Below are 16,202 nucleotides of genomic sequence, written 5' to 3'. Positions count from 1 at the left end.
AAGATGGTTATGTTTCCTAACCATAAACAAAAGAGTTGTTATTTGATTAACGGGATCACATCATTAGGAGAATGATGTGATTGACATGATTCATTCCATTAGCTTAGCACCCGATCGTTTAGTATGTTGCTATTGCTTTCTTCATGACTTATACATGTTCCTATGACTATAAGATTATGCAACTCCCGTTTGCCGGAGGAACACTTTGTCTGCTACCAAACGTCACAACGTAACTGGGTGATTATAAAGGAGCTCTATAGGTGTCTCCAAAGGTACATGTTGGGTTGGCGTATTTCGAGATTAGGATTTGTCACTCCGATTGTCGAAGAGGTATCTCTGGGCCCTCTCGGTAATGCACATCACATAAGCCTTGCAAGCATTGCAACTAATGAGTTAGTTGCGAGATGATGTATTACGGAACGAGTAAAGAGACTTTCTGGTAACGTGATTGAACTAGGTATTGAGATACCGACGATCGAATCTCGGGCAAGTAACATACCGATGACAAAGGGAACAACGTATGTTGTTATGCGGTCTGACCGATAAAGATCTTCGTAGAATATGTAGGAGCCAATATGGGCATCCAGGTTCCGCTATTGGTTATTGACCGGAGACGTGTCTCGGTCATGTCTACATTGTTCTCGAACCCGTAGGGTCCGCATGCTTAAGGTTTCGATGATAGTTATATTATGAGTTTATGAGTTTTGATGTACCGAAGGAGTTCAGAGTCCCGGATGAGATCGGGGACATGACGAGGAGTCTCGAAATGGTCGAGACGTAAAGATCGATATATTGGACGACTATATTCGGACATCGGAAAGGTTCCGAGTGATTCGGGTATTTTTCGGAGTACCGGGTAGTTACGGGAGAAGCAATGGGCCTTGATGGGCTTTAGTGGGAAGAGGAGAAAGGGCCAAGGGGCTGCTGCGCCCCCCCCCCCTCTGGTCCGAATTGGACTAGGGAAAAGGGGGCCGGCCACCTCTCCTTCTCCTCCACTTCCTTCTCCCTTCCTCCCCTCTTGGTGGACTCCTACTAGGACTTGGAGTCCTAGTAGGACTCCACATCCTGGCCGCACCAATTGCCTTGGCCGGCCTCCTCCTCCTCCATCCTTTATATACTGAGGCAATGGGCACCCCATAGACACAAGTTGATCCACGTGATCATATTCTTAGCCGTGTGCGGCGCCCCCTTCCACCATAGTCCTCGATAATATTGTAGCGGTGCTTAGGCGAAGCCCTGCAACAGTAGTGCATCAAGATCGTCACCACACCGTCGTGCTGACGGAACTCTTCCCCGACACTTTGCTGGATCGGAGTCCGGGGATCGTCATCGAGCTGAACGTGTGCTAGAACTCGGAGGTGCCGTAGTTTCGGTGCTTGATCGGTCGGGCCGTGAAGACGTACGACTACATCAACCAAACGCTTCCGTTGTCGATCTACCAGGTACATAGATCACACTCTCCCCTCGTTGCTATGCATCACCATGATCTTGCGTGTGCGTAGGAATTTTTTTGAAATTACTACGTTCCCCAACATTCGCGGACTCAAGGGTCATCTTTATTTTAACCCCCCCCCCCCGGGCCAGTGCTCCTCTGAGTGTTGATCCAACTTGTCAGCCGCCGGTGGCCACCAGGGGCAACTCTGGGCTGGCCTACCGGAAGTTTGGACAATCCGGTGTGCCCTGAAAATGAGATATGTGCAGCTCCTATCGGGATTTGTCGGCACATTCGGGTGGCTTTGCTGATTTAGTTTTACCATTATCGAGATGTCTTGTAACCGGGATTCCGAGTCTGGTCGGGCCGTCCTGGGAGAAGGAATATCCTTCGTTAACCATGAGAGCTTGTGATGGGCTAAGTTAGGACACCCTTGCAGGGATTTGAATTTTCGAAAGCCGTGCCCGCGGTTATGGGCAGATGGGAATTTGTTAATGTCCGATTGTAGAAAACCTGAAACTTAACTTAATTAAAATGGATCAACAGCGTCCGTCTTCCTCTTGAAGATCCATTTATTTTCTATGGCTTGCCGATCATCGGACAAATCCATCAAAGTCCATACTTTGTTCTCATACATGGATCATATCTCAGATTTTATGGCCTCAAACCATTTCGCGGAATCTGGGCTCATCATCGCTTCCTCATAGTTCGCAAGTTCGTCATGGTCTAGTAAGAAAAGAGGTACATAGTTGCACGGTCGAGAAACTATGATCAAGTGGTGATTGTAAGACAACTATGTACCTCTTTTCTTATTCAGTACATGGGATGTATAAAGATTACCCCTCTTGCGACATTGCCTACAATACGGTTATGCCTCTAAGTCGTGCTCCGACACGTGGGAGTTATAGCCGCATCGTGGGTGTTACATCTATGAAGATCTTTATCAGTCAAACCGCATAACAACATACGTTGTTCCTTTTGTCATCGGCATGTTACTTGCCTGAGATTCGATCGTCGGTATCTCAATACCTAGTTCAATCTCGTTACCGGCAAGTCTCTTTACTCGTTCCGTAATGCATCATCCCGCAACTAACTCATTAGTCACATTGCTTGCAAGGCTTATAGTGATGTGCATTACCGAGAGGGCCCAGAGATACCTCTCCGACAATCGGAGTGACAAATCCTATTCTTGATCTATGCCAACTCCACGAACACCATCGAAGACACCTGTAGAGCACCTTTATAATCACCCAGTTACGTTGTGACGTTTGGTAGCACACAAAGTGTTCCTCCGGTATTTGGGAGTTGCATAATCTCATAGTCATAGGAACATGTATAAGTCATGAAGAAAGCAATAGCAGTAAACTAAACGATCAAGTGCTAAGCTAACAAAATGGGTCAAGTCAATCACATCATTCTCCTAATGATGTGATCCCGTTGATCAAATGACAACTCATGTCTATGGCTAAGAAACTCAACCATCTTTGATCAACGAGCTAGTCAAGTAGAGGCATACTAGTGACACTATGTTTGTCTATGTATTCACACATGTATTATGTTTCCGGTTAATACAATTCTAGCATGAATAATAAACATTTATCATGATATGAGGAAATAAATAATAACTTTATTATTGCCTCTAGGGCATATTTCCTTCAGCACCGACGCGCCCGCTCGCCGTTACGACGGAGCTTTCCATCCTGGAGCCGTTTGTACCCAGGTACACTCGGCCCCCTGTCGACGACCTCCATGGTGGACACCACACCGGAAAGGTGTTCGGTCAAATGCCATTGAGCTTTTTTCAAATGCTATGTCATTTTTTAGAGTACGAAGGATGGTCGGCTACTCGACCATGGAGATGAGTTGTTGTGCGATGTGTGGTCGGCCGTATCCACGGATTTCATAGGCAGGAGCAGAGGGGAGCGCTTCTAGGAGCAAGTGCATGAAAAGTTTCACGCACGAAAGCAGTTTATGCCCTACGACATGTACATCATTCAACCACACAACGCGAGGTCGTTGGCATATCGGTGGCACGCTATCTAGATCAGCGTCACCAAGTTTTGCAACGTGGTTCGTCAGCTCGAGGCAAGGTGGCCATTGCACGCGGCAGAAGACGAGATCGTAAGTTTTTCTTCCTTTTGCTCAACTTGTTGATTGATTCATTCACTCGATGTTGGTCTACACGTTATATGTATCTCGCACGTGTTGTCGTGATGTACCACATGATAGAGGGACGGTCATTTACGTGCACACGCTGTTGGATGGAGCTGAAGAGGGAGTATGTGTGGGACAACATGATGTGTTCATGAAAAACTTATTGGACATTCGGGATCTAGTCGAATTTGAGATCTTGTTGTACTAGACTTAATTTACATGGTATGTATGAATGATTTGTGCTATTTTCTACCTGAACTTTGATAAATATTGGCCGGTTTGCATGAAATTCATCCGGTTCGTTGAAAAAGAGTTTAAAATATATGCGGTCAGCGTTGGATGGCGTCATTTCGCATCCGTGTCCATGAACTAGTCCTCTATCCGCGGGCGGATACGGGAGGATTTTGCGGGTTGCCGTTGAAGATGGCCTAAGATATATCTTCCTGCATAGTGTGGCTAGCCTTTCTTTCCCACGGTCAACTCTGAAAGTGCAAGGCACCAGTTATTCGCTATACAAGAAAAGGGCCAGAGAAACTCTCAACCACGATACTGCGACAGGGACCCAGAAAAGTTTCTGAGTGGCGAACACAAAATGGCTCACTCGTTATGCGATTGCCGTGCTTCTACGGAAGGAATTGACTCTGTGCACCTGCACTTGCACTGGCCAAAAATTGAGCCAGGGAAAGAGCCCCCGGATCATCTGATGCACAGGTGTCTCTGAATGATGCAGTTTAGCCACTAATCAGCACCACAACGTAGGAAGTGCGTGGTAGCGATCAAACAGGAATCTACAGGTGTAAAGAATTTTACATCCACCAGTGGTGCAGTGAGTTCTTTTGCTTTTGTTTTTCCTTTTACTTGCATTTCCTTTGGCCCTTTGGAGACATGCACCAAAGCAACGAATCATACTAAATTCAGATATTATTATATCGAACCTGGATGTTAGGAAGCACATGCGAGAGTTATTAGGGCATTTCCAATGATTGTATGATAGTTGTTGGTAGATTTTGCCACATAAGATTTTTAATGATGTGTCATCAATAAATGAAGAAAGAGAGAAAGTTGTATGTACATGAACCAACACCCATTGCACAAGCTCCAATGTAGAATGAGAGAGCACCCCATTTATTATCTCACATCCTATTGAGCAAACTAGATATAACCCATTGAAGTTGTTGTATGTTAAGATGTTGGTTGATGACATGACATATTTTACCAACAAGCTAACATACAAATTGAAGATGCCTTTATCTGCCCTGGAGGAAACTTTGAATGCGTCTTGAAAGGTAGCAAGGAGTTGGCCGCAGTACAAAATTTAACTCAGTGTATAGCGATGAGGTACAGACACGCAAGCCCTTTTATCACACAAATGCTATGGCAAACGACAAGACATGTAAGAAGAGCACAAATTACGCAAGATGCAATTGAAGTGAAAAGACAGGCTGCAATCTAAACATGAGGACATCATACATACAGGTCCAGCTGCATCCATAACTCTTTTGCAGGTGAAAAGTGACGAGAGACATTAGAGCATTTCCAAAGCGGATCACCAAACAAACCTCATCAAATAGGAGTATCTAACTAGACGTGTCCACCAACATCCGGTCACGTCGGCCATTCAACTGTGTACTAGTACAAAAGACTACGGACACCATTTTTCATTGATATTTGAATTAGTTTTTAAAGTGCAAAAGATCCCCAAAAGCAACTAAAAAATCCTACTCTACTTATCCATGTCAGAGGTGAGGTCGATGACCCACGTTGGAGCCGCTGGCCTCGTCGTCGTTGGCAGCTAGCGCGAACAAGCCGAAGTTGCTGACATGTGCTATTTGGCATCGTAGTCGTGCTACTCTGACGCGCGTCGTTCATGCAGAGCGGGCGATGCTCGCGGCGAGCGTGCGGGCACTCTGCATGGACACGACCACCGCCGGGTTCACATCGACGATGTCCGACTCCGCAGCAATCAGCGGCACACCGGCGGCATCCTTGCTCTCCGTGCACAATGCTCCACTAGAATCCAGGAGCACGAGGTTGAACTGTTGACCCGCCTGCATCATGGTGAAGGGGGGCGTTGACGCGATGTCGAGGCCATTGCTTCCTCCGTCACGGGCGCCTCCCCCACCTCCGCAATGTCCATGGGGTCGCCCTCCTTCTCCGAGCCCGCTTCAATGCGGGCCTGGCGCCAGGCATTCGCGGTGTGGACCTCCGCCTTGATTTTGACGCGGCACTGCGACATGAACACCTTGTAGTAGGTTAGCGTGCTCTACACCATGGCGTCGATGGCCGGCGGAGGGGAACTAGGGGCTCAGGCAGGAGACAACGGATGTGAATGGTTGAAGAATATGCTTGGAGGCAGGGTTTTCAGGGGTGGTCGGACAACTTTAAATAGTTGGGCAAGTGGAGCGGCGAAGGCTCATTATGGGCAGTCAAAGTAGGTCTCTCAGGTGTTTCTCTGGCGTCAATGGGGGTAGGCAGACGGACAGTCAAGCGGTGTGAATGTAGGCATCTTGAGGGTTTTGGAGCCAGCTGGAGGAGGGTTTGCGGTAGGTCTGACGTAACGGACAACCAGACCCCACCCCCACCCTACCCGAGCTCCCCTGGATTTAGGCATGGTATGTGGGATTTCGGGCATCCAAATTGGTCCAGCCGTTTTATTTTTCACGACTACACAAAAACTTGTGTATCTTTTCATTGATAGAAGAAGTTAGAGAAGTACAAAGCTAAGGCCAGCATCATACAACACGTACACTAGAGGGCTCGTGTACGATGATCGGAGCAAAAGAACACGGGAAACTCATCCCAAACATAGCAAATCTACGTCTCCGTCAATATCATGTTGATCCTTGTGGCACGAGCCATGGCGTAGGCACGCACGTCCTCCTGGATAGACTACACAAGGCATACGGTCGAGGGGTATATGTCGTCGAAGATGCAACTGTTGCGGTGCTTTTGGCCTGTTTTGATTATCCGTATGGCTAAAAGTGTCCAAACAAGTCTGGTCCAAACATTTGCGGGCGTCTTAGTAATCCGCTGAGATGCCCTTAGAGCATCTAAAAACGGACTTGGCAAATCCGTCCCTCCCTAAACGTCCGCGGGCGTGCCCGGATGCGACCCCAGACGGCCTCTCAAATGTCCTACGGCACAACCAGAGTCCTCAAATCAAAATCTTAAACCCACGCAAATCCATGCACATTGACCATACACATGAATATCGTACGTAAATAAGATGTTGCTAGTAGTTCAAACATAATATTTATTTGAAGTGCACAATTCAAACATTTAACTCATTGGTTTTTATTGTGAGTCCGCATATGCTCCACATGAGTAGTTGCATGTACATGTGTTGATCTTGAAGATTCTGATGCATTTCCAGGAAATTCATAATTTGCTCTGCATGTGGATTTGTACTCCGGCCATCTCAAAATCATGGGTTCGGACTATCCCTTCACCCCTGCATTGGACATTCATAATGTGCAAAATGACACAACATGTCATCAGCTGCTACAAAAATCTATCATTCCCACATCATTTCAGTATCACGAACAATACCTCAACGAGGTTGGAGCACTTCGAATGCCCTCTCCACATCATTCCTAGCTACTACTTGCATTGTTGTAAAATGACATTGTTTGTTGGCAGAGAGATTGAATATGGTCTACACAAATGCCGCCGATCGAGGATAGATACCATCAGCAAGGTAGTACTCCATGTTGTAGTTGTGCCTGTTGATGGTGTAGTTGCACGGTGGCGCTTTCCCATCACAAAGGCTCTTGAACAGAGGAGATCTCTGGAGCATATTTATGTCATTGTGAGAATGAGGCATACCAAATAAAGCATGCCAAATTCATAAGTTCCTTGATGCCACTGCTTCTAGTACGTTGATGGCCGCCTTGGTGTGACCTTGGTATATCCCGCACAAACCTTTGGGGCAGTTATTCCATCGCCAATGTATGCAATCAATTGAATCGACCATACCTGGAAAACCTCTTGCCGCTGCAATATATAATGCATAGTTGGTTCTCTCAGATACCCGCCAAACACCTTCACCAAGCGCGGGCAAATCTCACAGTGACATCAAGGCATGTGCTATCCCTCATCCGGATCATCTCACCAACGGCATCGACAGTGGTACGTACCTAATGCAAGCCGCCTCAAAGCAGCCATGCATTTCTGCAAACAAGATAATGAGAGTTGTCCGCAACAATCCTTCTTGAGATTGAAGTAGGGATCATGTGTCTCCACTCCTTCCACCGTGCGCAAGAACAAGGGTATGCGCATACAAAGTGTCGACGAAAAAATGTTTCACAAAATGTTGGTCTGGAGTGAAAGTGGTCCTTATAGAGCAATCGTGTGCCAGCGGCCCTGTCCCAGTTCAAAACCCTACTGTCTTTGATTGAACCCTTGAAGTTCAGAATGTGCTTCACTTCTATCTCCATTTTCTCCTTGATGCTCATCATCATCATCTTGGTCGTCTGAATCCAATGAATCGAAGAACTCCTGTTGCATTAATTCATTAGGCTCCTCCTTATCCATCATTTTGCCTGCAAAAAATCCAAAAAAAACCATTCGGACATTTGTCGAACACATAGAGGGCAAGGTGTAATCCGAGAAGAGACGGATGTGCCGCACCGGCTTCCGAGGCGGCGAGACTGGCAGGAAGACATTTTGTGGCGGTGGTGGTGGCACTGAGGGGTCGGGACGGCGGCAGAGTTAGGGGAACGCCGACGCAGACGAAGGAGAGGAGAGGAAAATGATTGGTCCGACTAAATCAGAGGGATTTGATGAAATATGTGGTGGGTCCTGTTTGTCGGATGCCACGCAGCGGATGGGCCAGTGTGCGTCCGGGCCTCCCCATAGCCCTAGATATGGGCTGGATATGGATGAGGTCGTAATTTTGTAATCGGTCACTAATAGGGTCGTCCGCAACATAGGCTAGTACTCCACTCACCCTAGGTTAGAACTTGTGCAAGTGGTGAGGCACAAGGGGACCCAGGCGAGGTCAATATCTGCCTGACTTTACTCTAAATGCAAGTCAAAGACTGCAAAGTTCTCCAGCTCACCATTGTCCTTGAGGTCCAATCTTAGGGTACAGCAGCCAGCAGCAACAGCCAAGCCAAGTTCGATAGTACTGCTGTACTGGGGCAGTGAGCAATGCAGCTTAAGTTGTAAGCGTCTAGCATTTGACATCTGATTAAAAGGTATTTTTTAGTTGGAAAGCAATAGTAACTCGGGATACTAATGCTGTATTAACAACTACTGTACTAGTAGTATAAATTTTTGACCTGAAGCAGCACAGCAGATGAGAACGTCGTCAATTACCTCAACTGATAAAGGGATTGCGACCCACAGTTTTGCAGTATAAGTCAAGCTTCAGGTATTCAGATCCGGAATTCCAGATTGTCTCCATGGCATGCTCCTCATGAATTATGTGTCTCTTATGCTGAAAAACGCGCGCATGCAGGTAGGCTTTGAATCTTCATTCTCCAACACCACAGTTCAGAGCTCAGACTTCAACTGGAGCCTCTTTGTTGTGTTCCGCCTACAAAAATGTATGCGGCTGGCCTGTATTCTCCTCTGCGTGTGGTCCTATTAGTTGGCCATGTTCACTGCATTGCCCTTCACACTTTGTCGCAGGCTTGCAGGAGCATGGCATGAAATGCAGGCTTATCTAGATCAAATGGCCCTTCCACAGAGGCAGGATTCGCCCTTGAAGCATATGGTGCTAGGCAGATGAATACTGATGGCTGTTGAGCTGTATTTTGTGTTGCATGTATTACGTGTTGTGGCCCATTTTTTAGTTATGTATAATTGAGGTTGAGGCTTACTCTGTATTTATATATACGTGCACCAGCACCTCATCAATACAACGATTATTGTATTGCAAAACATCTCTTTATATGGTATCAATCGTAAGTCGATCCTAACCCTAGCTAGCCGCCACCGCCGCCGCGCCTCCATCGCGCCACCGCCGCTCCTCCATCGTGCCGCCGCCGCTCCCTCCACCCGCCGCCGCCGGTTCTCTCCGACGCCACCTTCCGCTGCACTCGCCGCCGCCGCCGCAGGTCCTTGCCGTCGCCGCCGCCGCCGCGCTCTATCCTCCCACGCCGTCGTCGCACCCAGCCGTCGCCGCTCATCCCCATCACCGCTGCCCTCTTGCAACCGCGCCAACCCCATCTTCTTCAGCCACCGCCGCCCGTATCGCCGTCGCCGCCCATCCCCACCACGCACCGCCGCTCCTCCCTGGCCGTCGCCGTAACTCCTCCCTTCAGACGCCACCGCCGCAGCTGCGATGTCTTCTGCCGCGTTGTCTCTCTTCGGCTACATGTACGCAGACGCGCCGGCTCCCTTCACCCACATGCAGCCGGCCCCGCCAATGGCCGGCGGCCATGCTTCGCCCGCCCCGTTGATGGATTCTCCGGGCTACTTCACCACCTGCGGTGGCCCCGCTCCACCAGCCGCGCCGCACTACCCGCAGGCTCTCCCTGCGGGCCACCAGGCGTTCATCGGCGCGCCTAACTAGCCGAATGGCGCCGGTTACGGCGCCCTCCTTGCGCCGTCGCCCGTCGGCGGTTATGGTCCACCCGTCCCGGCGCCGCCCTACGGGGGCCTCCCGCCGTCGCCTTCCCTCGGTTGTTATGGCCCGCCCGCCTCGGCGTCGCTCTACGAGGGCCTCCCGCCGCCGCCGGTACCTGTGTCATGGGACCCCACCCTCCTCGCCGCCCAGCACTCCGCGTCGTTGCCGAGTAGCTCTGTCGGTGGAGGCGAGTGGTACATGGACTCAGGTGCTACTGCGCACATGACATCTCATCCTGAGAACCTAACCTCCTCCACTCCTGTTTGCACACTCACTCGTATCACCGTCGGCAACGGCTCCTCCTTATCTATTACTAATATCGGTAGCACTAGTTTTCCCTCCACTTCCACACCCATTACTATGTCTAATGTTCTTGTTTCACCTGAATTAGTCACGAATCTAGTTTTCGTTCGTCGTCTTACTCGTGAGAACCCACTTACTGTTGAATTTAACGGTGTTGGCTTTTCTGTGAAAGACGCCCGTATCCGGATGATCCTTCACCGATGTGACAGTCCCAATCAGCTCTATCCCGTGCACGTCGGCGCCTCCACCTCCACACCCGTCGCCCTTGCCGCCGGTGTTGACCTCTGGCATGCTCGCTTGGGCCACCCCAACCCCACCGTATTACGTCAAATTCTTAGGAGTTTCTCTTTCTCATGTAATAAGCTCGACGAGCACTCTTGTGAGGCATGTCGGTTAGGCAAGCACGTTCGTCTTCCCTTTAGTGCGTCTACTTCAGTTTCCACCTTTCCGTTTCAATAGCTTCATAGTGATGCTTGGACGTCTCCCGTTGCAAGTAACATGGGCTATCTATACTACTTGGTGATCTTAGATGATTATTCTCATTATGTGTGGACTTTTCCTCTTCGTGGTAAATCCGATGCTTTAGCCGTGTACCATCGACGTACGAAGCATATTGAGATCGATATTCACTTCGTGTGTGACCAGGTTGCCCTTGGCCGTGTTCGGGTTCTTCACGTGCCGACGTCGCAACAGTTTGCTGATGTGATGACTAAGGGATTGCCTACTTTCGTCTTCGAAGAGTTTCGGTCCAGTCTCTATGCCTCTGGCGACGCTTCGACTACGAGGGGGTGTTGAGTTGTATTTTGTGTTGCATGTAATCCCTCCGTCCGGAAATACTTGTCCTAAAAATGGTTGTATTAAAATAAATCTAGATACAACGAGTGGCGAATCTAGACAGAAACTGGAGGGTGGGCTCAAAGCCTGTATCATGCCAATATCTGTTGGGTTGGGCTTGCAAGTGGCTGAATTGGGCCATGAAACTAGTAGTAAAAAAAATTCTTGCAGTGCTGGAGGAGGGGCTCAAGCCTGTTAAAGCCCCCTAGTAGATTCGCCCCTGGATACAACAATATTTAGGACAAGTATTTCCAGACAAAGGGAGTATTACGTGTTGTGGCCCACCTTCTAGTTGTGTATAGTTGAGGTTGAAACCTATCCAATACTTATATATACGTGCACCGATACTCTATCAATACAACGATTATTGTATTGCAAAACATCTCTGACCAATGGCCATTGTGTTTAGTAGGAATCCTAAGTTCATACTCATGCAGCTTCACAGTTCCACAAGAGGATTCGTGCATTAGTTCAACTTCAGTCATCACGCCGCCTTGTAGACAGCAAGAAACATCAATGTACGAAAGGCTGGTGTGATGCTACTGGAAAGAAGTGATACCAAGTCCAAGGCTCAAACAAATTAACTCTCTCCCTCGCTTGCCACCAAACCTCGCATATAATGCCCACATAAATCAGAAGAAAACGCACGCACAAGTCAGGGACGCTCCACATGCAGCAACATGGTTTTGTTCAGAGAACAAAAGCCATGAATCGGACAGGTTTACACATATGCAGAAATAAATCGCACCAAATCCACCGTCAAGCTTTAACAAATATTTCTAGCAGTCTAGAAAACTGCAGCTGCTCGGACGGACTTGCATCCACCACAGCATCTTGTGTTCTTGTCGTCGTGAGTACACAATTGTTGACATTTTCACAAAACACAAGACAAATTAACCATATGAGCAAGAACAAGATAGTGACCGACAAAACAAAAAAGAAACCGAGCAAAAACAACCTGAACCGTCCCAAAAGGAAGCCCAGGACTTCATCTTTATCGTGTCCTCCTCGCCCCTTTCCACGGCTCATGTCATCTTACCTATACCCCCCATCCCTTTTCCCTAAAATAGTTTGGTTTTGCTTATGCTATGAAGAAAGAATCGCTTCTCCTTTGCCTTGCCACCTCCACGATTCCCTTCCCACCGAGCTCTAGCATGGTTGCATCATCAAGGGGGAAAAGCAGCAGCAATGGCTTAAACAATGGGGGATGCACTCACAAAGTTGTGCAAGACAACCGCCGGCCTCCGACGAGAACAGAATGCACACTTGATGGACTGGACATCCGGGCCGGGAAGCACGCGGCGCGCGCGCTCTCCTCACGATGCCGCGGACATGGCGCCCTTGGATTTCTTCTTGGTAGTCTTGGTACCGACTCTGCTGCCCTTGGCGAGCTTCGCGGGGTCGATCTTGTAGTACTGGAGGAACCATTCCACGAACTTCCGCAGGCCGGCGTCGAGGGAGGTGGTGGGGTGGTACCTGAAGTCGCGCGCGGCGTGGCTGACGTTGGCGTGCGTGAACGGCACGTCGCCGTTGCTCGGCATGGTGACGACGCGTTTGTTCGCTTTCTTGCCGAGGAGCTTCTCGAGGATGGCCACCATGCGGGTGACGGGCACCGGCGAGGTGTTGCCGAGGTTGTAGACGCGGAGGGGCGCCGGCCCGCGCTTCTTGCCGGACTTGGAGCCCGTGCTCTTACCGGCCGTGTCGAGCGCACCGAGGCACCCCTTCACGACGTCGTCGATGTAGGTGAAGTCGCGGCGCACGTCTGTGCCGTCGGCGGCGCGGAAGAGCGTGATGGGCTCGCCGGCGACGATGCTGCGGGCGAAGGAGAAGTAGGCCATGTCGGGGCGTCCCCACGGACCGTACACCGTGAAGAAGCGGAGGCCGGTGATGGAGAGACCGTAGATGTGGTTGTACGCGTGCGCGATGGCCTCCCCGGCCTTCTTGGTGGCCGCGTACAGCGACGCCGGTCGGTCCGTGCGGTGGTCCTCGGAGAATGGCGCGTCAGTGTTGAGCCCGTACACCGACGACGACGACGCCCACACGATCGCCGGCTGCGGGTCGGCGTGCCTGGCGGCGGCCTCGAAGACGCTGACGAGGCCCGCGACGTTGGAGGCCACGTACGTCTGCGGCGCCCGCATCGCGTACCGCACGCCGGCCTGCGCGGCGAGGTGCAGCACGTGCGTGAAGGGCACGACGGTGAAGAGCCGCTCGAGCAGGGCCGCGTCGTTGATGTCGGCGCCGAACACCACCACCCCGCGCGACGCGAGCAGCCGCTGCCGCGCGCGCTTCAGGGCCGGCTCGTAGTAGGCGTTGAAGTTGTCGAGGCCGAGCACGCCGTCGCCGCGCGCCCTGAGCGCCAGCGCGCAGTGCGCGCCCACGAACCCCGCAGCGCCCGTGACCAGCACCGACATCCCCCCGTCCCGCCGCGGCGTGGCGCTCCGCCGCACCTCCCGCTCCCACGCGGCGCCCGCGTACGCCGACGACGACCCGAGCAGGTTCCGGTGCCGCGACGTCTGCCGCGGCGGGGAAGAAGAGGAGGCGGCGGCGGAGAGCCGGAAGGAGCGGGAGAGGAGGGAAGGGTAGTGCACGGCGAAGAGGCAGACGAGCGCGAGCGTGGCGAGGACGGTGGCGCGGAAGAGGAGGTGCGAGGACGCCGCGACGATCTTGGAGGTCCCCGCGCGCCGCATCAGCAGCGCGGCGCCGCCGCTGGCGTACCGCTCGAGCTTGACGCCCTTGGCGGCCGCGTCCACACTGGCCGAGGAAGACGACGACGACGACGGGTGCGGCATTTAGTCCGTACCCTGCTCGCTCACGGGCTCACGTACTGTACGGCCCAGCTCCGCGTGCGCGCGGGTCGAGTGGAGTGGGGTGGAGTCGAGCTGGTGAGTGGTGGCGGGGGTGGGGGTGGGAGTGAGAGTGAGCTATAACGAGGGGGAGGGGACAGCAGGGTTCAGGACGCGGCTTTGCTTGATTTGTGTGCTGCTACTCCGTTTAGCTCCAAAAACCAAAAGTAGGTCAGATTAGCTTAGCTCGGGAGGATCGCCGGTCGATCGCTCACCGACGTTACCGTGGGGGTGGGGCTGTGGTTTGTCGCGAGGAAGAGGGGAGGCGGCCGCCCAATCAACGCACAGAAGTTCGTTGCTACAACTACAAAAATAGTAGTTCCCGCGTTCCCTCCCACTGTGTGTGTCTCTCTGCCTTGGACGCGGCAGGGGGCACCATTCCTTCTGGGCCAACACACCCAGGACAGACGTGAAAATCCCCTGATTTTCGCGACGACCTATTTCGTATGGCGATTGCTACGGACCAGTCGGATGATTTGATCCAGTTTTAAGCCTCCCTCAGAGCCGTCCGTTCAGATACTCCGCAGCCGTACGATCAGACAGCTCACAGCCTCCTATGGCAGAACCACACAGCAGCTCTATGGCGCACCATGCGGCACCGGCAGCAGCTCTATGGCGCTCCATTGCAACTCCAACGACCCTTCATTGCAGCTCCGGCGCAGCTTCAACGACCCCGGCGATGCTCCGCTGCAGCATTGGACGACCTCGGCGGACCTCAATTGCAGCACCGGCGGCCCTCCGACGAAGTTCCAATGCAACACTGGACGGCGCCGGCGAAGCTCCATCGCAGCACCGGCCGTCCCACGGGGAAGCTCCATTGTAGCGCTAGACTTCTCGGCGGAGTTCCACCGCAGCAGCGGCGTGCGGCCGCTGGAGCTGTGGTGCAGCGGTCGTCAAGCCGCCAGAGCTGTGATGCAGCGGTCGTTGGCCGTCGCCTACCCCGTGGAGCGGCTCGTACGGCTAGCAGCAGCCAAGCCACTGCCTTGCAGTGCCCGCGGCCAGCGCCGCTCGCCCGCGAAGCCTTCTCCTGCAGCATTGAAACGGGAATGGATAGTGCGGCTGGGAATCTCCTCCGGCGTCTCCATGCACATAGCTACGTCTTTGTTGCTGCCTAAGTGAAATTGACAAGGACGAGATGATACGAAGAGAGGAAGAAGAAGACTCGAGAGAACAGGGGATAAGATTTTTGCGGTGGAGAGCAACAATGCTCGTGATAAGGCGTGCCAGTGGGGAGGCCCACGTGGGACACGTGTCATGAGAAGGAGGCGGTTTGCGCCAGATGAAAATCATCCGACTTAAACTAAATGTTTTTCATTTCGTATTGGGACCTTCTATCCATCATGCACCCGTGGCTGGCGGGAGCTACCGCGCACCGCCTCGCCACCCGGCCCTTCCCTCAACCTCCCCCACCGTCGTTGTTGGCCACCCGCTCCGACCATCCCTCTAAGCTCAGCACCACCCATAAAAACCTCCGGTGATCTGCTCTACCCCATTACCACCCCTAAGATAAATAATGGGGTTGTGGCGATCCCTACCCCACCCATGATTTTATCCTAAGATAGATGGTGGGCCTAGTTCTTCTCCAACGGGATTGTTTCTTCTCCGACAAGATCTGTCCAAGAGGGAAGGAAGAAGGGAAACAGTGACCGGCGTGAAAAGGGGTTTCACGCACCTAAAAAATATCAAATATGTTCCATGTTTCAAACAATGCACCGAACTCAACTAGCTTGAAAGTTGGAACCTTCAGGATGTCAACGGAAAATAGAGTAATAGAGTTTCTTTAGTATTTTTTATAACTAGAGTGTGTTTAGTCGATGCGAGGGAAGAGATGCCAGCATGAGATGCATCGTTCCTGGAGGATCGGATTGGCAGGGAAGTTATGTTCGTTACTCCCTCTGATCCAAGTAAATTGAGCGGTTCTAATACTAGAGGGGGCCCACCATCCAGCCACATGGACAGGTGGCGTGGCCTACCCAATGCCCTTTGGCCATAAAATCCATGTACCCCTAGAAAAAAATCACAGAGAATTTTTGAGACTTTCTGCCGTCGTTTGTGAGGCAGA

The 16,202-nt window shown here is 51.5% G+C and overlaps 1 protein-coding gene across 1 annotated transcript; it reads right to left on the bottom strand.

Annotated features, from left to right (window-relative positions):
• Positions 1-12,039: 12,039 nt before the first annotated feature.
• On the bottom strand, positions 12,040-15,454 carry LOC123151639 (UDP-glucuronate 4-epimerase 6). Its single transcript, XM_044571322.1, has one exon. The coding sequence runs from the start codon at positions 14,084-14,086 to the stop codon at positions 12,614-12,616; it is 1,473 nt and encodes a 490-aa protein (XP_044427257.1). The 5' UTR covers positions 14,087-15,454; the 3' UTR covers positions 12,040-12,613.
• Positions 15,455-16,202: the final 748 nt, after the last annotated feature.

This window comes from Triticum aestivum, chromosome 7A, assembly GCF_018294505.1.
Source record: "Triticum aestivum cultivar Chinese Spring chromosome 7A, IWGSC CS RefSeq v2.1, whole genome shotgun sequence".
Lineage (NCBI taxonomy): Eukaryota > Viridiplantae > Streptophyta > Magnoliopsida > Poales > Poaceae > Triticum > Triticum aestivum.
This window is presented reverse-complemented; position numbering and strand designations above follow the sequence as displayed.